Source organism: Thermobia domestica, chromosome 2 (genome assembly GCF_964235325.1).
Source record: "Thermobia domestica chromosome 2, izTheDome1.hap1.1, whole genome shotgun sequence".
Classification (NCBI taxonomy): Eukaryota; Metazoa; Arthropoda; class Insecta; order Zygentoma; family Lepismatidae; genus Thermobia; species Thermobia domestica.
Genome location: NC_137455.1, coordinates 143,518,378 through 143,543,184, shown reverse-complemented (window position 1 = coordinate 143,543,184; position 24,807 = coordinate 143,518,378). Strand labels below are relative to the sequence as shown.

At 36.8% G+C, this 24,807-nt stretch overlaps 1 protein-coding gene across 1 annotated transcript; it reads left to right on the top strand.

Moving 5' to 3' along the window:
- Positions 1–212: 212 nt before the first annotated feature.
- On the top strand, positions 213–24,142 carry LOC145675832 (tRNA (adenine(37)-N6)-methyltransferase). The gene is made up of 4 exons (XM_081746576.1): positions 213–609; positions 14,857–15,180; positions 19,103–19,260; positions 22,926–24,142. The coding sequence occupies exons 1-4, from the start codon at positions 518–520 to the stop codon at positions 23,693–23,695; spliced, it is 1,344 nt and encodes a 447-aa protein (XP_081602702.1). The 5' UTR covers positions 213–517; the 3' UTR covers positions 23,696–24,142.
- The last annotated feature ends 665 nt before the right edge of the window (positions 24,143–24,807 follow it).

Here is a 24,807-nt window from a genome sequence, read left to right as displayed (position 1 = left end):
GTTTATATTTATATATATAAAATAAGAAAGTTTCCCCTTCTGTTTCGCCCCGATCGCCCCCCTGGATCCACCCCTGCATTTAATGAGGTTCATGCTATTTATTTATACATACGATCTGTTAGTTTAATATTTTTTTTGCTCATTAGGTTTCTGTCAGTTGGAACATATGTGATGATAGAATGAAGAGAAAGAAGAAGAAGAAAAAGCATTTAACTCAAATATAAAATGTGTATTTTGACCATGTGATTTGTTTATGTTATATGTTGTCAGTTTTTGTTCTTTCCCTGTAATTTATGTATGAGTGCAAATTTCATAATTTCAAAATATGTAGATTATTGAACTTAAGATAGTAAGATGCTTAAAATTGATGTAAATAATATTTAAGCACAGATAAGTGAAACTGGCGTATATTATATTTTCTAGTACTGTGCTTCTCCAAAGTACCACAAGTATCTCTGATTGTTTTTATCTGCTACGTAGTATACTCCAAAACAAGAATCGCAAGTGAAGTGTCGACATGGCTGAGAAAAGTTCATGTGCATGTAGTGAATATATAAGACAACTGCAAAGACAGTTAGTGATTGCTAGAAGTGAAGTAAATAACTTGAGGTAAAGTATTCTTTACAGGGAGAAGAAGAGCGTAGTTCCGATTTTTAAAACCTAATTTGTATGTTTGGTAGATGTTACAGAATTAGAATTTATCTCAAGGCTTGGAAAATTTTCACATAAAGTAAATTGCTCCATAAAGATTGCTGAAAACGTATACATGAAACATGTTTATGCCGGAAGCGTAACGGTACCTCTAATCGAAATTTCGGGTTATGTTTAGCAGAAAGTAGAAATAATATATTTAGTACAACTGTATAGTGAAAGAAGCACAATAGGCTTGTGTATAGCCCGCTCCCCCCAGTTCTTTGTCATCGGAACTGGAAGAGTCACTACTACTACTTATATTCAGAACAGAACCCAACCAACCCCTGCGGGGCTTCTAACCCGTTCCTACTACTACTACTACGGCATATATTCCGAAGTTGGGCGTCCGCTTTCGTCAAGTTTTTTCACTGTTATCTCGTTTCCACACTTTCTGCAATTTGTTATTAGGTTCATTAATCCGTGCTCTTCACAAACTTTTACTCGTTATCAATGTATTCCTTCACAAATGTTAAAACTGCTAGTTCATTGCCCTTGTACATTCGCCATGTTGGTAACATAAATGCTCGTTTCTTTCCCACAATGCAACTGTTCGGTTACCTTGCGCCAAGTAGTTCCCTCCGCTCGCCATATAGTCCCATGTTTATAACCGCTTATATATAACAAATAAACAAATTTTTCGAGAGACTTATATATTATCAAGCACACAAACGATCAAATTATCCATATATTTCCTGTAAATTTTAAAAATTTCGCTGGAAACGGACGCCCAACTTTGGAATTTAACCCACTACTACTACTATTGCTACTAACTACCACTACTACTACTACTACTACCGCTACTACTACTACTACTACTACTTATACTAAAACTTACTTACCACAGAATTTACATCTTAAATCTTTATAACATGCGGTTCCGATTCATTATGAACTAGTATGAATCGTTAGAATCATTATGATTCGTTAAAAATCACTGGGGGGAGCGGGCTATACTCAATCCGCACAATATTCGATTAATTCCCTAGTTTAGGAGCGTGATAAAAAAAAATAAAAAAAAAGTAGGTCCAGAGTATTGTATTGCAGAGTAGGTCCAGTATTTTCAGCTTAAAAACATTAAAATTTTGACATTAAGAAATTTATTGTCACTACCTTAGAAAAGTGTTTCTCAAGAGGGGTTAAGTTTCAAAGTTGGTCGTCCGTTTCTAGCAAAATTTTGAAAGGATATAGTATACTTGAAGCTGCATCAGTTCCCGAAGGAGCAGGACGCTCATACTTTTAGGGATTATTCACTGAGTATGTACGAACTTACAAAGGGGGTAACAAAGCGACTTTCATTTACTCATCGACTGATACGAAAATAAAAAAGAACGTACCTTTACTTTATATCTGCATGTTTAATGCCCTTGTACTTTATCTATGACTATGTGTGTATGGGGGGGGGGGGATTTAACGCATATCGCATGTCTTGTGCACATGGATACTTCTTACTATTGCACTACGTAGAAAATTTATGGTATTTCATGTAGAAGTGGTAATAGATCACAGAAGAAACTCAGATCATGGGGTTCTCATGTATACTATTACCTTTTGAAAATTTACCAGGAAGAAATGGACAGTTTGCTTGTTTGTATGCTTATTCCTACGTTCTTAACTGACTTTAGGGTTCCTTTCGTTACATCATGAGGTAGGGGAGAGCAAGGTCCGTCGACCCTACTGTTCCTTTCCTCTCTTAAGGTCGCGTCATAACTACCCTTCTTTGAAAACCGAAGATGCAGTAAAATTGTGACGTCACGGCGGGAGCAGAAACAGCTTTCGCCCAAGATCCTTGTCATTCACCCTTGCTTGTTTCTTGGAAAGTGAGTGATTCTTGCTTTCCTGTATTAAGAAAACATTAATTACTGTAGTGCTCGTGTTAGCCTATAAGCATGTCGAATTCTACACTAAGTACTTGTCGCAATTATGGTAGAAATAATACGGGTTCCAAAGTTATTTATCATGTATTTCCCTCGGATTTTTTGCGGAAAGTTTGGCAAAAGAAATGCTGTCGGAAAGACATCTTTAAAGTTGAAAACGCCAGCGTCTATTCCGATCATTTTATTCCCGAAGCTTATGGACATAATTTAAAATGTGAGCTTCGAAATATTCTACCAAAGAAAAAAGTTTAAACATGATGTGCCTTCACTAAACTTACCATTACCATACGGAACCGTGTTGATGTAAATAATAAAAGAATTAAATGTACGGAAGTTAAGTGTTTAAAGAAAAAAACAAATCAGATATTGGGGTGCAGCCAGATGAAATAACTATTGTGACTGAAACAAAAAATAACTCTTTGTTTATGTTATTTTCCGTTTGTTCTGTGGAGAGTGAGGGGCATAATCCAAAAGAAGAGCTCTCCTTTTTGCGTAAAGAGAACGAAAAACTGAAGAACAGTATGTACAGCGGGGGACACTTCTAAATGGTACACCTTAGCCGTAAATCTCCATATGGCTGTACCATTTAGAAGTGTCTCCCGCTGTACAAAGCCAAAACAATATGTTTACAAACGAAGTTAAAAGAATTGGAAAGCAAATATAATAAAGAATTAATTTCAAAGGCCAGTTCTAAAATATAATATTGTGATCGTTTCACTAAAGTGGTTAATAACCGGGTGATGATATATTACGAAAAAGTTTTACACTAGGCCAAGTAAATATGCTAATAAATGGCAAGAAAAAACAAAGATGAATTGATTAAGATATCATTCGTGCATTAACACAATGCGCCTCATTGATAAATTATACAATCATCTGCGGTTACAAGTTCGAATCCCCGTACTCAATGTGTCAACATTTCGACGTTGTATGCAAAAATTACCGTTTTTTTCTGGTATTCTTACCCCAGTTTTGAAAATTTTGACTTAGCAAGGGCGCTGCTTAAAGAGTGTGGAAAAATTTTCAGTGCTTATATTTGATGAATTGAATGTTAATAGGCGCATATTCTACAGGGTGTCCGAGAAGTCCTTCCCTGATTACAGAAATTGATAACTCAGGCTAGAAATATGAAACTGGTGTTGAATTGTTTACAAACTAGAAAAGTTTTGGTCACATCAGTACACTTCCACATGAGCACCCTTGGTAGCACGTAACACATCTAGGCGATATTCAATTTCCATCCACACATTAGCCAACATCACTGGAGGGATCGATGCAACGACTGTGGTTATTCGTTGCTGCAGGGTTTCAAGATCTGGTACACGTGTTCGGTAGACCTCATCCTTGACTTAACCCCATAAAAAGAAGTCTAATGGGGTTATGTCAGGAGAGCGTGGAGGCCAAGCTGTTGGTCCATCACGACCAATCCATCGCCCAGGAAATGTCCTATCGAGATAGGCACGGACGTCCAAACCCCAATAAGGTGATGCACCGTCTTGCTGAAAAACGACATCGGGGCGATACTGAAGCAGCTGAGGAACAGCATACAGCTGCAACATATCCAGGTACACTGCAGATATGATGGTATCCTCAGCGAAGAAGAATGGCCCGATAATTCGATCGTGCAATAACGCGCACCAAACATTCACCTTTGGACTGCCTCTGGTGAACTCCCTGACCTCCCTGGGGGGTTCTGAACCCCAAATGCGTACATTATGGCGATTCACTACTCCACTGACAAAGAATGTCGCTTCGTCGGAAAAGGCAATTCGTCTGAGATAACCATTATCGTCCTCAATACGTGATAGCATTTCGACCGCAAAGTCATATCGACGTGTACCGTCGTCGGGCAACAAGGCCTGAACGAGTTGCACTTTGTAAGCACGAAACAATAAACGTTTGTGTAAAATGTCATGGATAGAGCTTTTTGGCATCTGTAATTCACGTGAAGCCCTGCGCACCGATTTCTTAGGACTTCTTAGAAAAGACTGCCGCACAGCCTCCACCGTGTTTGCTGAGGTTCTTGGTCGACCAGACCTCGGAAGGTCAGCAACCGACCCTGTGTTCTTGAACTTCTCATACCAGGCTTTAATGCTCTTGACATCAGGTGGAGTCCTCCCAAATGTTGTCTGGAACTGTCTCTGCACCGTGGTTGGTGATCGTGTCTCATGGTATCACAGGACACACTGTGCCTTCTCCTGGTTGGTTGGCATGGCTTCTTGGGCTTCTTACTTACGTACTACAAACCTAAAAAAAAAAAAAAAAAAAAAAAAAAAAAAAAAAAAAAAAATGAGACTTGGTAAAACAGAACAAACCTAACACAGACAAAAACTTTTATAGTTTGTAAACACCAGTTTCATATTTCTATCGTATTTCTAGCCTGAGTTATCAATTTCTGTAATCAGGGAAGGACTTCTCGGACACCCTGTATGACCAAGAGGTTTATTTATTTTTAGGACCACACAGAAATTTATCAGGTGGCAATGATTCGAGGCTTAATAGATGTGTGGAAACAACCAGTGTATTATGATTTCGATAAGACTATGAAAAGTAAAAAATTACTCTTCGAAATCATATCGAAAGTTGAAGTCTCAGGATTCAAGATAGTTGCGATTCTTTCGAAGTTCAATGGTGGCAACATGAGGCTACGTGGTGGTCTCGTTTCACCTTCTTCCAAGTGGATGGAAGCAATAAAATAGTATGAAGTTGTATTTCGAACATTTCACAAAAAACTGTGAATCGAAGAAAAAAAAGAATGTGATTGGCTGACCGTTTTATGTCCTAAGGAAGACAATTCGATCTTGAAACTATTCGACACGGCTAAGACATACTTCAGAATTCGGTTTTTGAATAGAAAAACAGAGGAACTCCGCAGGAGGAATGTTCTTTAAGATAGTGGATGCAAAGCTATTCTTCAATGTTATAGTGAGTACATATTGTATCTGTATGTAGTCTTTATTTTTATTGCATTTAAAAATCTGTTTTCCTTTGCAAATCGCTACGGCGGAACATAGGCTTAGCACACGATATTTGTCCCTGCTTCACCGCGGTGACGTCACACTACAGCTGGAGAAAGTGGCTACGCAGAAACAGGGAGTTATGAAGGGACCCGTAAAAGCGCGGAACAGTAGGGTCGACGGACCTTGGGGGAGAGGTTAGGTTTGGTTTGCATATACAACAGAGGTGCCCTTGGACGTCCGAACAAAGTAATTCACACAGTACTACCAAGCGAGCGGCACCGAGTAAAGGCGGGTTAGAGACCCGCAGGGCACATTGTTTTCAGTCTTCATTAAACTATATTAAAAAAAAAAAAAAAAAAAAAAAGAACTGCTTCGGTTGGTGCTGAAAACAATAACTTTCCCCACGTTTCTTCGCTGTCACCTCCTTTTAACACACTCCCACAATTTGATCTTAGGTTCATTAATTCATGCTCTTTACATGGTGTTAGATTTTGCTCGTTATGAACGTATTGCATCACGAAATTTAACACAGTCAGTTCACATCCTGTGCATCGTTTCGGTATATTTGCCGCCATGTTGATAATATAAATGCTCGTTAGTTCCCCACAATGCAACTATTCTGTTATCTTGCGCCAAGTACAGCTCACAGATGACGAGAAGAGCCCTAAAACAGGAGTAGCCGGGAAAGGTCAACGACACGGTCAAGTCCATTTTCGGTTTTTGAGGTGTGGTCTATACTTAGATGTCGTCTGCCACTCCAGGTAAAGTTATATGTGTGCTATTCCGTAGTATCACATGAAACCCTCGTGCGAAAAGTGAAAGCCGAGCGAAAACCCTCGTGAAAGCCCATACCTATGTCACACTACTTCTGCTAGGGTTCTTCTCGTCATCTGTGAGCTGTAGATCCCTCAGCTCGCTGAATAGTCCCATGTTTGTAACCGTTTATATATAACAAATAAAGATATTTTTCGAGATCCTTATATTACATATAACAAATAAAGATATTTTTTGAGATCCTTATATATTATCTAGCACACAAACGATCAAATTATCCATATCTTTCCTGTAAATTTTAAAAATTTTGCTGGAAACGGACGCCCAACTTTGGAACTTACCCCAAAACTACACTAGAACCCTTCTCATCCACTCTCGACTGGTCCGCCACTCCAGATGATCCGACCTTGCTCAAACCGAAATTTTCCGTCTCGTAAGTCCCATTGTCGTTTACTGGCGTCGCGGCATTCTTGTTTACTTGCTGTTACCGCTGTCCGCTTAAATGCTCCGTCATCTTTGGTATCGTTTCTGATAATCTGACTTTTCTTTGCGTTTTAACTGTACTTTGCTCAAAAAGTTCAAAAACTCAGGTGGGTTTTTTCAGGTACTGTATTATACTACGGCCGCTGTATCTCTGGCTCTGACAGCTATGCGAAAAAGAAAACGAGGGTTGATACTATATTGACACCCCCCCCATAAGGACCAATGAGTGACCGAGCTGTCACCGCTCTGACATGGAAACAAGTCGTTGTTGCCGCTTCGTGTTCTCCCTTTTGTTTGTGCATAGTTGAGTGAAAAGTGCTTTGAGATTGTGTTTGGTTATTGCGACTTTGTGTTTTTCTTTTCTTTTTGTGTGTTTGGGTGTGTTGTTAAGAATATTGTAATTACATAGTGACAATGGCTAGTTCTTCAGAACCGAAGGCAAAAAAAATAGGTGTGTATAAAGGACAAAGCCGAGAATTGATATACAGACTTCGTGAATATTTCGAGAAAGAGCGCGATAATGGTGGCCCTCTTCTCCCTGTCACGAGGGTGGTGGACAGAGTGGCTGACGCCCTTTGTGTGGGAAAGTCTACTGTTAAGAACATAACAAAAGAAAAATGTCCCGAAGAACTGAATTCTCCCTCGGCAGTTTTGGTTACTCCAGGCAAAAAAAGAAATCGGCCCAATGTTAAAACGTCTCTAGATCGTTTCCAGAATGACGCAATAAGGCAACACATTTATCAATATTATATAAGAAAAGAATTCCCGACTCGCGGTAAGCTTCTGAAGTCCTTGAAAGAAGCAGGGCTTTTCGAGGGAGGGAAAACAAGCTTGAGTGTTGTGTTAAGGCAAATTGGTTTTAGGTGGAAGAAATTCTCTGGAAGAAAAGTTCTTATGGAAAGAAGCGATATTGTTGCGGCTCGATGCAAATTTCTGAGAGTGATGATGAAAATGAACCCGGAAACCTTAGTGTGGTTGGACGAAACATGGGTGAACGCAGGACACACGAGAAGCAGTGCGTGGACAGACGACACATCCGAAGGGACAATGAAGACGCCTATTGGGAAGGGAAGTCGACTTATTTTGCTTCATGCCGGGACTGTGCGCGGATTTGTACCTGAGGCAATGTTGCTTTTTAAATCAAAGAGCACTCGTGATTATCACGAGGAAATGAATTCCACAACTTTCAAAGACTGGTTTGTTAATAGTCTACTTCCAAATATTAACGAGAATTCTGTAATCGTGCTTGATAACGCGGCCTATCATTCCGTTCAAACGAATAAACCTCCAAATACGAACAGCAAAAAGGAGGACATGATAAGGTGGCTTGAAAAAAATAATGTTCCTGGAGTATCACCAGATATGAAAAAAGCCGAATTAATAGCATTATTAAAAATCTATAAGCCAAGACAGCCATCATATGAAATCGATGGAATTGCTGAGGCTCACGGGCATACAGTTATTCGACTTCCACCATATCATTGCCATTTTAACCCAATCGAGTTAATTTGGGCTCAAGTTAAAGGTTATGTGGCTCAACATAATAAAACATTTCGTGTAAATGACGTGAAAAATTTAGTAATAGAGGCGATCGAGAAAGTGTCCCCGAATAATTGGAAAAACGCCGTTGAACATACGTGGAAAATTATGCAGCAAGCTTGGGAAGCTGAAGGTGTCTTCGAACAAACTGTAGAAGATTTAATCATAAAATTGGGTGATGGTGACGATAGCAGCGACGACAGTGACGATGAAGAAGATATTTCGGCAGTTAACTCTGACGAATTATTTCAAGATTGTGGAGTTCAACCTATCGATAGTGACGAATACATGTAGGCAGTGAAGGTATGTCAGTTTTCTCGATTACTTTATGTTTAATTCTGGCTATTTTTAGTTTGTTTCCTTGCACGAAAGGTTTTAAAAATCCATGAAAATTCAGCATTTATTAAGCAATTCATTTCGGTTGTATTTGTTTGCTTTTTCTGTTTATTCTTAGCGTGTGCGGTTAAACCCACGACAAATTGGCAACATTGTTTTGTCCACGTGCAGAAGTGTCAGAGCCAGAGACATAGCGGCCATAGTATAATGTACTTTGCTTAAAAAGTTCAAAAACCCAGGTGGGTTTTAAAGTGTTTTTTTTTTCAGGTGGGTCCAACCCGAAAAAATCCGGGCGGGTTTTTTCGGGCTGGGCCCACTTGGGCAAACCCTAACTGGCTTACATATCAAACACTCGTATTTTGTGACATTTTTAGTATACATGACGTATCTTCGTATTTAGTACGTGACGATAACCGTGTATATTTTGAAGATTGTATCGTCCCACTGAGTATTTGGCACATCCTTGTAGAATGTCCAGAATAATCAAACCCCAGAAAATGCTTAGAACTAACTTAGACTTATTTTAATTGTTATATATATTTTATATTATGTTATTTATTCTTTTTAGCGTTTTCACTTCCCTCAATTGAATTTTTGGTTTTTATTCTTTTATTGGCACAAATTTTTACCTAAACTTGGATTTTTTTTTTTCCTTTGAGAAGTTTTGTTGCGAGTTTTTTTAATGTAGAAAATGTCACCGAGTAATTGACAGCGACAAATACTCTCGTTGCTGACGTCGCTATTAAATTCCCAGGTATCAATCACTCAATCAACGAGTCGTTGGTAGGATCGAAGAACATATTTTCTCAGCCAATTGTAAAAAGAGGTTTCCAAACTTTGTCAGTGGCATTAATAACTTAACATGTAATATTCAAAAACAGATGTAAGTGAGAAAGTTCGAGGACCTACAAGTGATGTTTACAAACTTAACAGGTTTCCGGATGATCCAGTGTTCGTCAAATCTTTCAGGTAAATTCTTTTCGATATCTAAGGAAAGAAGAGTGACTAGAGCTAACGTTACGTAGCTATATAAAGAAGAATTTAATTTTTGGATGTATGGTGAGTATCTGTTATTTAACAGATACACATCCTGTAGCGTCTATTAGCAAATATTGATTAGCCAAAGTGAAAGGCTATACTTATCAAAACTAGTTACACGTAACATGGCTGAGAAATCTAGACAGATCGTAAAAACAATGATTCTTCGTGAAGTATCTAGTAAAAGAAAAACTCTGCGTACAGCGTTGCATCATTCTTCGCTGCATTCCTAGTACACCAAAAGAAAACTTGGTGCTACATAAGTGACATGACTTACGAATCTCTCTCATTATCCATCCTATGAACTGCATGATATGTAGAGCTCCTTCCTGGCTAGAGATGGGCGAGGGGAAAAGCCCAATGGGGGGGAAAATAAATTTTTTGTTTAAACCCGGTTTTTTCCCAAATTTTCCCACCCAAAAAGTGGGTTTTTATTAACTTTTTAAAATTATATCGTATATTTTTATACGGTATTGTAGTATCTTCATTCTTCGATTAAAAAGGTTCTAATAAAGCTTCTTTCTTCGTTTTTGTTTTGTTTTTTCAAGCCTGGAGAGATTGTAGAACCCTTTGCGTATGCTTTCACGCATTCCTGCATCCTACGTCGAGACATAGGGTGTGATGACGTCATAACTTGGATAAGAAAGGAATGTTCTGTTAGGCTAATTTTTATCATTTTTGGTGATCACCCCGAAGATTGCACCACCAATTTGCATCACTTAGAAATTGATATTTTGCACACGCATTCAGTGCCCCCAGTAGTATTTTTCAGATTTGTTTCCGATCTCTTCCTTAACACAGGGGGGTCCAGAGGGGCAAAAAGAAAAAAAAAAAGAATATTTTTAACAAAAAATCCCTTTTTGACGATTTTCCGGCCTCAGACACGTGATGGAAACATGTGAAAGGTACCGTTTGAAAGGATGTTCTATTCTGAAGACAATGAGGTACGAACCATGATCCTAGGGTAAATAGGGTTGTCTTAGGAAATTTTTACCTGAGATTCTGTTTTATACGGGAATCTTGCGTATTGTGGAGATATCCTTTGCACATTGATAAATATTTCTTACTTTACTTTTCAAGATAGATGCCTGAAATTTTGTACACACATTCAGTATACCCCTTAGTATTTTCCAGTTGATTTTGAGATCTGTGCGTTAACACAGGGGGATTCAGAGGGGCCCAAACTTCCCCAAAATAATTTCACCAAAAATCCATATTTCCCTCAAACTTCCTTGGGGACATAATAGGCTCATATGAGTGGTATCGTTTGAAAGGCTGTTTTATTCTGAAGAGAACGGTACAAAACATGAGCTTGTGATAAATAGTGGTGTCTCAGGAAATTTTTATATTACATCCGGTTCGTTTGGGGTTATCTGGGGCATTGTGGGCATGTTCTTAGCTCATTGCTAAATATTTTCCCCACCCTTACTATTCAAGATAGAAGCTTGACAGTTTTTACACACATTTAGAAAACCCCTTAGTACTTTGCAGTTGACTTCGAGATCTGTGCGTTAACACAGGAGGGTCCAGAGGGGCTCAAAATTTGAAAAAATCAGAAAAAAATTCCGATTTCTGTCAAAATTTTCCACCCCAAGACATGATAGAGAAATGTGAATGATACCGTTTTAAAGGCTGTTCTATTCGGAAGGGAATGAGGTACGAACCATGTGCTGTAGCTGCTTGACTGAAAGTTTGTAATTTACCTTTATAAAAGCCATTCTTAAAAGGGATTAATAAAGCAAAAATACGTTATTTTTAGTTGACGTTATTGATTTTAATTTTCAGAATCTTTACCAGTGTAACCTACGTCAATTTTATTCACTGAACTTATTTGAATCTGGTGACACTGGAAACGTTACTCACTTACGAAAGAGGTGAAAGTTCAGCTGTGTAGTCAGTGTTATTTCCATTTCTGATATTTGATAAACACTTAGCTTGAAGAATGGGACGGTGTAGAGGCGAAGTAAATCTCTGGAAAGTAAAGATATCTGGAAAGTAAATCGATGGAATGTAAATTCTGCCCCCTCCCTTAAAAAAAAAAAAAAAAAAAAAAACCCTACAGAGTTTCAAATGTGGAGAAAATGTCGGCCCACAAATTATAGTGCTACACGTGTCCACAAGATGTAAAAAAAAAAGTGTTATTATCTTTGTTTCGTGTGTTGTATTTATGATTAGTTTCAGAAGCATCGTAAGGGTAAGTCCTGAGAAATATTTCTTAATTTTCATAAAGAGTAGAATTTATGGAAACTGTGTTATTATATTGCGAAAGAACATGCAATTTTTCCCATGTCAAAGGAGATACACATATAAATAGAAATAAATGTAGATGAAAAATATCATATATTTTTTCTTGTCGTTACATGAAAAAACCCTCATATTTTACCGGTATTTTGCACATCACTATTCGTGGCTAAGCGGTTAGCGTACGCAGCTGTGGCGTGCGAGACCCGGGTTCGATTCCGGGCGGGGGCTCATGTTCGAATTCCACGTTAATCAGTAGGTCCACATCTTATATAGCCTGACTGCTGAACAGGACCTTAAACTCAAAATCAACTCAATGGATGAGATGTAATAAACTTAGAAAGTGTTTGCAAATTTTTCTTGTCTTCCGAGTATCAGAATGCTGTTGATACGTACATTTTCTTGTAGGGGTTCAAAAATAACAGACACACTATTAATGTTCTTAAACTGTGATATAACGTACTATGTATTTCTGAACCCATTACGATCTATGTTTTTAATAATAGTTACAAATAATAATAATAAATCTTTAGCACATACTGGGTCTTTCAGAACAGTATAAAATAAATCAGATACAGATCTCCCTTAATCTTTCTCACTGAAAGGGTCCACTGAATCTGCGAACATTAAAGGCTAGAGCGGTAGGTGAGAGAGAGAGTAATGTTAGAGCTTAGGGAAAGCTTGTGATTCTATTATTATTATTATTATTATTATTATTATTATTATTATTATTATTATTATTATTAAAAAAAAAAAACTTCACATCAAATGTCGCGGAAGCAGAACGACCCTATATTTTTGGGCATGAAATTTTGGTGAAAATCCTTTTGGATTTAGAAATATGGTATATATTAAACACTGTTAATCTTAAAGGTATACGTAACACTTGTATGAGAAGAATTTGTAAAATGAAATTGTAAACAACTTTAACTGTTCTGTAGAATTTAACACATTCTTAATATCTTTTCCAGTACAGAAACATTTGCAATTATTATTATTATTATTATTATTTAAAGGCAATTAGTGGATTTTAATTTACTTATTAGAGATAACTTTGCTGTAGTTCAGGGGCCATACAGAACGTGTTAACGTTAAGTGTCAAAGAACTTGAGTTTTAGTATATTATAATAGTTACATACTCAGCAATTTCTTATATGACTAATTACAATTTAATTTTTACACAGAAGCTTAAGGCTAAGTGTATAAGTCAAATGAAGCAACGTCCAAGAAAAATTCTCACATTGTTACTGTATACAGAAGGGAATCGTTAAGTCTCAAGTTCGCTCGAAATAAAATCGCCATAAAAATTATAATAAACAACCACTTTATCTAGTTTCTTTCAGTTTTAGAACTCTTGCACCAGTAGTGCAAAATGTTTTTATAATATTCATACTACTGACTTAACTGGTGAACAAGGCCACAGAATAAGTGGTCTGAATCCTACAGAAAACTCTTTACTGAGACAATCAACGTATTTCATTACCGTAGTAATTAAATGATTTTTCAATGATCATAGCTGTTTTTTCATTTATTCTTCTCTTTGCCTTCAAAAATCCCGTCTCTTAGGACAGATATTTAGGAATAATCATCTGCAATATTTCAAAGACTAATCGGTCTTTTTCCGGTAGTAACAGATCGCGAATTTTACATATTTCTTCACAAATATATGTTCTCAGGGAACATGGAGGAACCTTCTACAGGTACTTCAAATAATGGATATGTAAGTTGAGTTCTTCTTCTTCTTCTTTTTTATTGAATGTGCATTCTATTATAAGCAGTGGTCGAAGTGAGACGGAATGCGGTGGTATGCCATACCGCTTCTTGTTTTTCAGTGATGAAGACATACTGTCTCTGGTTTTCCAATGATTAAAACATACCGTCACTGGAAATTAGATGCTAAATACCTTTAATAAATCATTTTTGTACACAGTAATTGGCAAATAGCTTTGCAAGTAAAAAGATTTTATTTCTTATATAGAAATAATTTCTAAGTTGACAGCACCGACATTTTCCCTACCTTTTGTTTTTAAAATGAGGTGTCTTCAAAGAAGTTCATCTGTTTTATATTTTGATGTGCCATATTGAATTGTTCTTCTGTTATGTATGTATGTGTGTCTTCTTGCCTTATGCATATAAATGCTGTGTTTTGAGCATGGGCGGATTTAGGGATTGTGTGCTGATGAGGCTGACTTTCCGGGGGTTTGGAATAGCCCACAATCGAGTGGGGGGACCAGGAATTTTACCGCAGAAAATTATTAAAATCCTCATTCAGATTTGGAGCATTTTCGTGTATAATTCTCTATATAAAACATGAGAGGATATTTTTTCAGAAAGTTGTTGGCGGGGGATCAAAGTCTTTCCACATTCCCCCGTTACTACAGAGAAGCTCTCCAATGGTTTTCAGTCATTATGTAAATAGAAATGCAATTTTTTAAGGCACCATACCGTCACTGCATTTCAACATTTAGATAGCCGGTATGCCGAGTCAAAATCGTAATAGAATATGTTCTGTTCTGCTTTTCCGTCTCTGCTTTTTTTCCACTACGAACACTGCTTATAACACTTAGAGAACTTGATTGGTACAGTGCACACAGTTTAGCGCAACTGTGTGAAAATTGTCTTTTAGGTTTCATTGCCACCATCAGCATGTTTTCGTTTACCTTTGTTTGGCGAACACACTGAACATATGACGTGTTTTATTTTGCTGCGACAAGCTCTAGGCTAAGGCAAAATAAAAGTCATTTAATATTCAGCTAATTGATTTCATGTAAGTGGTGACACATATCATCATTATTTTCCTCTGTTATATCGTTTCTTTTTCCGTTTGTATTATTTGTATATATATTTTTCTGATGATCAGTCGTTTAAAAAAAAAAAAAAATATTTAGCTGCTGTACATGTTACTCTTTTTGTTTCAGACAACAGGTGAGATCCCTGATGCACGTGTATCAGAAGGATGTGGAAGCTATTCGATCAGTACTGAATTCCTGGCAGTGTTCCAAGTGTAAATCTGAGAGTGCCTCTGTACCAAACCGTGAAGACTTGAAGAAACAATCGTCAGAAGAAGATCCGATTTCGTTGCAACCGATAGGTTTAGTTTCCTCGTGGTTTCCAGAGAAAAGAGCAACTCCACGACAGCCGTCAGTTTGTAAAGAAAGCCTTGGAAAATTAACATTGTTTAATTCAGTTTTCACTAATCCCGAGCATTCTTTAGAAGGGTTGGAATGTTTTTCGCATATGTGGTAAGTTAGAAGTTAAAAGATATGTATTTTTATAACGATATATATATAATATTAGAATCTTAATACAGGTTTGTTCCTGGATCTTTGAAACAGATTTTAAATAAAATGTGTTATAGGTAATAAGTGAATAGAATTTATTGCTTCTGGTATCATTTGCATTAGCGCTATGATATTGATCGCCATCACGGCTGTCTGTTTCACTATAGTTAGTCACCTTACATCAGTTTGTAATTATTTTGACATTGTGACCCCTGCTCCCCCCCCCCCTCCAAAAAAAAAGTGAGAACACAGTGTTTTCACAGTGTTTGAAGACAACAGAAAGCGTAACACGTTTCTAACAATCTTCACAACTTAAAAGAACATAGTAATCATTTTGTAATAGGTCCGCACATTAAATTCTTCGTCTTTTGATTTGAACTAGTAGAAATTTTCCTTTATAACGAGTGAAAAACTACTGTGTTTACATAGCGTTTGAAACGCCTGAACTGATACGTAGATCTGGAATAAAACAATATAGAAGACATTATTTAAAAGTGAAAAATTAAAAAGAAGCATATTGTACACTCATGTCCAAAATTATTGTCGCATGTCTGTAAATATGTTGTTGGAATATAATTTGATAACGAATTCGCCCAGTGTTTTTTTTACAATGTTAGTATGTGTATAATCGGCAAATATATGTATGTGGCAAATTTCATGTCAAAAGAGCAGTAAATAAGAACAATAAAACGAAAATAAAACTTCCTTGTCTATTTAGCAACATTTTGTTTTACTCACTCTAATTTTCGTATTTATAATTCTTTTCCTATAAAATTTACCACAAGTATACATTTCGCGATTATACACATAGTATCAGTATTAAAAGTACCCTGCAAAATCATTATCAAATTATATTCTTACAGAAAGACAGTCACAGATATGCGACAATCATTTTGGATATGAGTGTACGTTACTTATATGTAATTAATATCATTTCAAACGTTGCGTAAACACAAGAGTTTTTCACTTGTTATAAAAGGAAGATTTCTGGTGAAATGCTGTTAATTACTTCAAATCAAGTACGAACGTGTAATGTATGAAAAGTACCCGCAGGAAATAAGCCAAAATCATAAGATAAAACGTAATTTCCAGTACGTAAGTTTAGGGGGAAAAACTACAGAGGAAAGTAAAATCCTTCCATTCTTTGTAAGCCTAACATTAAAAATAGTTTTGAATTGACTCTTGTACGTGTCATGTCAGAAGGGCCCTACAACAAAGCGGCCCGGGTCATAATGGCCTCGCCGCACGGGCGAAGGTTCCAGATAAAAGAGATCCCCACGTCAAAAAGGCCTGGGATAAAAGTATAAAAATGCTTATTAGATGAAAAATACTCTGGTAGAGAGTATCTGATTTATTTGTGTATATTAATTTGTATACAGGTTAGTCAAAAGTATTGTGACAGTTCAGTAATAACGATACGCGTAGACGGAGGAAAAGCAAATGTTGCAAAGTGGTATTGATGCGAAAACTAATTGAATGACGATTGGATTTCATGGCAGATACTTTGGATTCTGCCATATTTATATATATATATATATATATATATATATATATATATATATATATATATATATATATATATATATAATGGAAAGGAGTATGTGTGACACGTCAATTTAGACTAGAATCTTTACACAAACCAGAATGTGAATTTTTTTTTTTTTTTAATCTATCGTCACTCATTTGCGAAAATGGGTGAACTACGTTTGACATCTGTATCTGGTAAAAATGTATTGTATTTGTACACGCCATTAATAACGAGTCACATGGAGGAGGAAAAGAAAAGGTTACAAGAGTGTACTGGTGCGAAAACTGCATTGAATGAGAGTGTGGACATTATGGCAACCACCTTTGGCACATAGAACGGTCTGCAGTCGGCGGGGAATGAAGAAATACAAGTCATGTATGGTTGTCAAGAGATGTACCGTTCTTCCGTCAAAGCAGCTGCAAGTTGTAAAAATGACGGTGGTGAGTAGCAAACTCGTACCTTGGTTTCCAAAACTGACCACAAAGGCTCGATGATATTGAGATCTGGCGATTGTGGAGGCCATGGTAGATGTGACACTTCTTCTTCGTGATCATCAAAGTAGTCCTGGACGATGTGAGCTTTATGAACAGGGGCTCTGTTATCTTGAAACACGGCATTACCATCTGGGAACAAAGTTTGCACCATGGGATTACTCAAAATGGTTGCGTAGCCCTTGGCAATGACATGTCCATGCAGAGTGATGGGTCAGGAAAAATACCAGGATAGGGCTGCCCAAATCGTCACTGAACGACCTTCATGCTTCAGTTTTGGTAACAGACAATCTGTATCGTACACTTATGCGGAGGTTTTCCATATGTAAACTCGGCCAGCAGTTGGAAACAATGTAAAGGAAGACTCGTCCTACTAGATAACAGTGTTCCACTGCTCCATTGTCCAGTTTTTATGAACGTTGCACCACTGTCTCCATATAGCAGCATGGTCAACAGTCACTAGTAGTTTGGGAGTTTGCAAATCTGCCATAAATGCCCTGCATGTAGAGTTCTCTTCTAACTGTTTTGACACTAGCAGGGTTTGCAAGCATTGTATTCAGCTCAGCTGTGATTTTTTGCACCGTATTGATCTGCTTGGTCACAATCCTACCCAATGTGCGTCTGTCTCTGTCACGCAACACATACTTGCGTCCACTCTGGTGCTTTGCTGATGCAGTTTTTCCGGAACAGTCGTTGGCAGTTATGATCTTCGCGACTGTGCCTCTTGATACACCAAACATTTCCGCAACTTTCGTCACGGAAGCTCTCACCATACGCGTACCCATAATTTGCCCTTTTTGAAACTGTCAGCACAGACATGATTCACGAGAACCTCCACGGACCGATCTCTGAACTGTAACTGGTAAAGTGGGTGAAAATGAGTGTAGCAATTTTCAAAAATAAGCTGACTCCTCCAGCCAGACAACAGCTTCCAACGTTTTAGTCTAATCCTCTAACCAGATGAAGAGATCCGCATCTAAGAGAAATATCTCTGTAACTCACAGCTCTACTAGCCTCCCAGTGAAGAGTGAAAAAGACAACATTTCGGCAAGTTTCAATACGATAGACCAAACTATCAGAATTGTAAAAAGCGTATTTAAGTACGGAGATATTTCAATGAGAGCTCAGTGGGGTGCAATTCCAGGCATAAGATTGAACATAGTTCCAACAGCTTGATTTTGCTTAGAGACTAATCCGATAAAGTTGTCGTTTTCGAACCAATCTGAATAGTTCTTCATTGCTTTAGTTTTAGCCTGCAGCAAGAGGGAGTTGTTGTTACAGTTTTTTTTTTTTTTTTTTTTTTTTTTTTTTTTTTTTAGGCAGAAATAAGAAGCCTCGGATTGTATATACATTCATAACAGGTTATTTAATTATCTAAGTGTAAGAGTTGAAGGCAAACAAATGTAGCTCAAAGCTCTACCATGTACTTACATTGCATCAGATTTTTTTTTTTTTTTTCAATTTCATAATATGCAGTAGTTTAGTGTAATTTCTTTCAACTGTGGCAAAAGTAAGCTTTTTAATGTGATAAATGCTGTCTGTTAGTGCAAAAGTAAAAAAAAAGTAATAAATAAAATTGACATTGGTAATAATAGGTTGAAATAATAATAATAATAATAAGCTAAAATAAAAGTCCGAACTATTTTATTTTATGTACTCAGAGTTACTTGACAGCAATTTTTATTTTATTTCCTGTATCATGTATATTCCATAACTTTGTATTTAATTAAAGCATTACGTGACAGTATGAGAGTCTTGAAAACCTCAGTGATAATTTTTCATAAATTGTGATTTCCAAATCATGTGTTAAATCTTCATGCTCTACTATTTATTTTTTACATGAAACTGTATTTGTATTTTGCAGGATTTTGTTTTTCTTTCACAAGAACAATACAACACATATTCGTGCGAAGGTAGCTCCACCTCGACTAAATGGAAGTAGAGTTGGAGTGTTCGGCACCCGCAGTCCACATCGCCCTGCTCCAATTGGGTTATCTTTGGTAAAAATTGAAAAAGTGGAAGGTAGAGTATGTTTTTTAAATTCGAGATTAGTGGTAATGAACATTTAGGCGCCACAGTACATAATTTTATGTAAGCTCGAAATATCGATATCAAGTGCTGTTCAGCCTTCCAATCAAGCAGTTTTCTTAAAGGCGAGGACAGACCTCAGACTTCGTTGAAATTTGAAATATGAGGAACACCTAATTCATACTTTTTCTTCCTCTTCTGTTTCAGCAGTTTTAGTTATTCGTAATTATTTTCGAGGCATTTCGCTATAAAGTACATTTAGTAAATATTAGCAGTTCCCACCTCACTAGCTAGCGCGCGCACACGTTTGATGCATGTGATTTCGAGTTCGATTCCCAATAGGAGAGCCTTGAAAAATTTGTACATATTACGATGTTTCGAGTTACACCTTAAATTGTAAGTCCACGTCCCATATAGACTTGGTGCTGAAAAGGACGCTAAACTAACCAACCAACCAATAAATAAATAAATACTGGCAGTGACTCTTCGTGGTCAAGGCGTTAATCCACGTGCATTCTCTGTATATAAATTCATGAATATGTGCCTGTTAAAAACTCGGATCCCATATGTGCGGATCCGAACTCCTCGGATCCCCTCCGATCACGCATTGAAATTAATGAAAAGTGTCGAAATCTGTACTCCATTAAGTTGAGACACCAATATTTTGAACAACAAAATTAGATAAGTACCGTTGCCAAATGGAATAGACAGGAAGCAATTCAAAAATTTTGAAGTCTAATTGAGTAGTGTAATGTGTCTTGTATCATTTAGAAAATTGTATCCAAACTAATTACTTTAGTGCAGCTACATAATTGCGTAGTACTTATCCAAAATGGCACCCTTTTCAGTTCCGTATTATTTCCCTCTCATACATCTTTTGCGCTCACAATTAGATCCTGTCGTGTGGCAAACCTATCCAGTTAATGTTATCATTCCACCTTTTGGTCTAGCCAAAAGTCATCTCATAAATTCTCTGCATTGGAAAGGGACGTTAAACAAGTCAATTAATCTATTCTGAGATTTCCTAATTAGTAGACCTGCGTGAATGAGCGAAATTGTTCCGTTCATTTTAATATCTCAGTGCTACAATTCCTATGTATCCAATTTCTGCACTATGTAACTGTCTCAAACCACCAAACTTAGGCTCTTTCTGCTCCAAACATTCTCAGAACTTCGTTCTCGAAGAAAGAAGAAGAAGAAGGAAATCAGCTTTTGTTCCTGTAGGCGGCGAGTTAGCGTCCAACAGCATGATCTAGTTAGCCAGTTCTAGTCACTGTTGCGAGAGATAACTTGGCTCAAAAGTTTCTTAACGCAGCAAGGCAGTCATTTAGTGGGAGATGTATGGTATTTACTGTTGTTTCTTTCCTTTGCCGACAAGCATTAAGACCTTTTTTTGGGGGAGATTCCATTTGTCTCGCAAGAAAGCATAATACGTTGCAGTCGTCCGGCGTGTTCTGGTTTCTGGAAAGATGTTAAAAGAGGTTCGAAAAGAACATCATCATGCTTTTCGTGGCTAGGAGGTGCTTTTGAATTTCTTCTGTACCGATAATGAAGGCATTGGCTACTCTTCGGCTTTTCTCCGTTCTGCTTGTAATTGTATTGTTACCTGTAATAATTCATTCCAAAATAATGGAAACTTTGTTATGAATATTGAAATCTTCGTTATAGCGTTCCAAGAAAATGGTCAAAGCAACACACATTTGTGATTATGCTCCTTGGTAAGATATTTGGGATTATGATTACAGCACTAAAAGTTCGGTTCCCAAAATCATCGTGTTGGTTCAGATCCATACTTGAGTACCTCTTTGGTACTCATTTGTCACAACTTTATTTGTCTTGTTCGAGGTATTAACGCTATTTATGAGACTAATGCTCGATGTTGATGAAGACAAAATAGATTTTCCTCCTGCTGAAATCGTTCTGTCCACGCATACACCTATTGTTGATTCATAGTACTTGCCCTTCATTCCTTCACGTGGTCATGAATTCTCATAGGTTTCATGCCTTCTCCGCTAAGAAAACGCGTTACAGCTGGTGAATCCACGATATGGCAATCTCAGGATGCAGCGTTTTTAACTTCCGGTCAGAAACGAAAAATTAACACTATTTAAGAGATTATCTCAGATGTAGATAACATAGTACTTACTATTTTGAGTAAATCAGTTTTTCTCAACGTAGAAGAGATAAACTAATTGTATCCTATGCACAAAACTAAACAATGCACAAAAGAAATTTGAAACAAAATTGTATACAATCCGATGGTGAACCAAAAATTGGTTTGTATGATTTTAAAATGTTGATTGCTTATCGATTTGTAGTTTGATGGATTCATTTGTATTTACGGCCTTTGTCAACAGCGAGTCTATATATAGAACTAGATCTGTAGTTTAAAGTTGTGTCTGAACTAGTGGGGTAATAAGTGTTGTTCTTACTATTAAAGTGAGGATGAATAATATTTGTTCGGCAGTTTTTAGCGCGTTGGACACTTTTTTCAGCCGGGAATGGAACTTAAGACCTCGTATGCCAAAGGCACACGCGCCAGACCACTAGACAAGCGGTGAACGAATGTTGGAATTTGAAAATGCCACAATTTGATAGGACATAAGTGATTTAGTTGTGGAAATATTCTCCGTTTTTGATAAAATTCACTTCTTTTTATATAGAGTGTATGGCTAGGCGGTCTCATATACCCTGTGTTTGGTATAGTGAATCAATAACCAAAAATACGGTTTAAAAAATAATCACACAGAGAAAAAAGTGGATGTGTGTTGCACTAATTCAGCATTCATTTGCAAATTAAATCTTTAAAAAATGGAAATAATATTTGGAGGTTCTGGAATTTTACCATTGAGAAAGCTAAGGAACCGTGATTTTAGCATTATTTCGATATGGTATTATTTATGTGTTAGTTTCTTGGACACTCTGTAAATGTATTTTTCTCATATATCTGCTGGTTTTGGCTTCCTTATGATTGCAATATATACTCAGGCCGTATTTAACTTTTTTGTCGCCCCGGAGCATTAAAATGCCGCCCCATCAATATGAATAAATACTACTGCAGAAAATTTAATAGAGTAAAGTGAATAATCTGGTTGGAAGTGGGAGTAGAAGAAATAAAATATATAAGTTATACTCACAGTTAATAAAATAAAATAATGACTTATTTGATTTCTCATCAATATTGAGGTTACTGCTGTAGACGTTCCTTTCGCACTTGTGTAAAGATGTCGTCATATCATCATGACCTAGTTTTTCAAAATATTATTTTCGATACAAAGAAAAGCTCTGTCAACGTTCCTAAGATAGAAAAGAACAAAGTTGTTATTGATTTATTGTAATGATGATAATGGATGCTCTTGCAAATTCAAAAATTTCGTGTCATATCCATATGTGCATGCATAATAAATTTCTGAAATTTTCAGAGCTGGAGTTAAAAAAAAAAGGTACAGAATTTGCCGCATCCAAACTTGGCGCCCAGGCCATGGTAGCCTATGCGTAAATATGGCCTTAAATATACTGACAAAAGATGTATAGAACGGTGGTGGAAAATAGAGTGGTGCTAGAATAATGATTACGTTATTCATTCAGTTTCACTTCCTCATGCTGATTTTAAATATAAATAAACAAAATGTATTTATCAATTTTTATTTTCGTTCCAGGAGCTTCGGTATATTTCTCAGGAGTTGATATAGTAGATGGTACTCCCGTTTTTGATATAAAACCATATATTCCTCAATATGATGCTCCACAATGTGGAATTGAAGTAGGAATGGGTAATGTATGGGAAAGTGAACATCTGAAGACCAATGAAGAATCCTGTGCTGGAGATAGTAAAAGTATGGACAAATGTTTAACAGGCGTGGCATCACTAAATTTAGATGGAAATTTAGGGCCTGCAGCGAAAGTATGTCCTCCAATAACGTGCTTATCACCAGAGCGAAGAATGGGTGAAAGAGAAGCTCCCGACGGCGAAGAAGGCATCACATCCGCGTTGACATCTAATACCTCATTATTACTTCCCTCTTCGTCAAAACGAACAACAGATCAAGGGAGTAATGTAAAAGTACCTGTATGGATTGCTGATCCACCTACCGGAAGACTGGAAGTGAAATTTAATGATCAAGCATTACAACAGATTCAAGATATTACAAAAATGTCTCCCGGAAGCAGAGATTCATCTTCAGCTAATGCAGAAGTAGATGCTGTGAGTGCAATTAGAAGCGTTCTTCAGGAAGATCCACGTTCAGTTTATTTAAGGCAGAGATGGCGTAGTCAGTCGTACACTTTTCTTATTAACAGTATGCATGTTACATGCAAGTTCGATGATAATTCTCATTCTGTCTCAGTGTTGCAGGTAGAACCAGCTGAGAAAATGTGTTCTTGTGGTGAACTAGAATGGAAATGTACCCAACATACTGAAAATGGATAAAGATTAATGTTCAGGTGGTTTTAAGAATCAGGAAAGCTCATTTTCTATACACATATTTGGTGTGCTGCATGTAGTGCAGTGCATTATTATATGCTTTCTATCCTATGCAGGTATAATGATGAGTGTAAGATTACAAATGTACAAGAAATATTCAGTGGTAGATATGACATGGTACTGTTGATCGTCACCTTGAGGTAATGTGGTAAGGTAAATGGGATGCTTATGTTAGCATTTTTTTTCCTCTCCAATATTTGAATGTATATCAGGAGCTTACGTGTACAGTATTGTATATACATATGAATCAGTGCAGCGAACGTGGTTATAACCAGCACATTATTATTATTTGCTGTCATTGTGCTTTCGGAATATTGTAAATCCAATTAACTTTTCTGTAAAGAAAACAAATTTCAATTCTTTTTGAGTGTTGCAGTTCTGATTTACTTTCAAGCGCCAGTTGTATTATTATTACAAGCTCGTAAAATGTGTAAAACATATAAGTAACGTTTTTTTTTCCTAAGCTTTTAACATTAGTTTGTGTTAAATAATTTTCGTACTCAATATTTGAATATAAAGACGCCATTAATATAAATAGTAGCGGTGATGGCGGTGTTACGTACGCTCGGAGAGAAGAGTTTAATGCTAATAAATTAATTTTCCTTCTATTTTTAAAAAATAATGAATTTATTTATAGGGACCCGTGTAATATCCGGACATTAAAGTACAGCTACTAGTGTAATAATACTTTGTGTTAAAAATTAGTCAGTTATTTTCGATGTTTCATAAATAAACGTTATCCAATATGACAACTTGACGTGATGTGTATCTTTCGCAGTAGTAATTGATAAACTGGACGCTATGTGGCTTTGTTCCATTTATTAATATTCTTTTCCTCGATCTGTTTCTTTTTCTCAAAAGGAGGACTATAATGTGTCGAAAGTTAAGCTCGTGTTTTTAGTGCTTTCAGTATGTTATTTCTCTAGATGATGATCAAAACTGAAGTACTTCATGTTTTTCCTACGCGAAGAGTACAGACACAGAAAATCATATCGAAAAAAAATTTCGATCCTTAATAGACGTTTCTTACATCATTCATACACACACCCTAAAGGAAG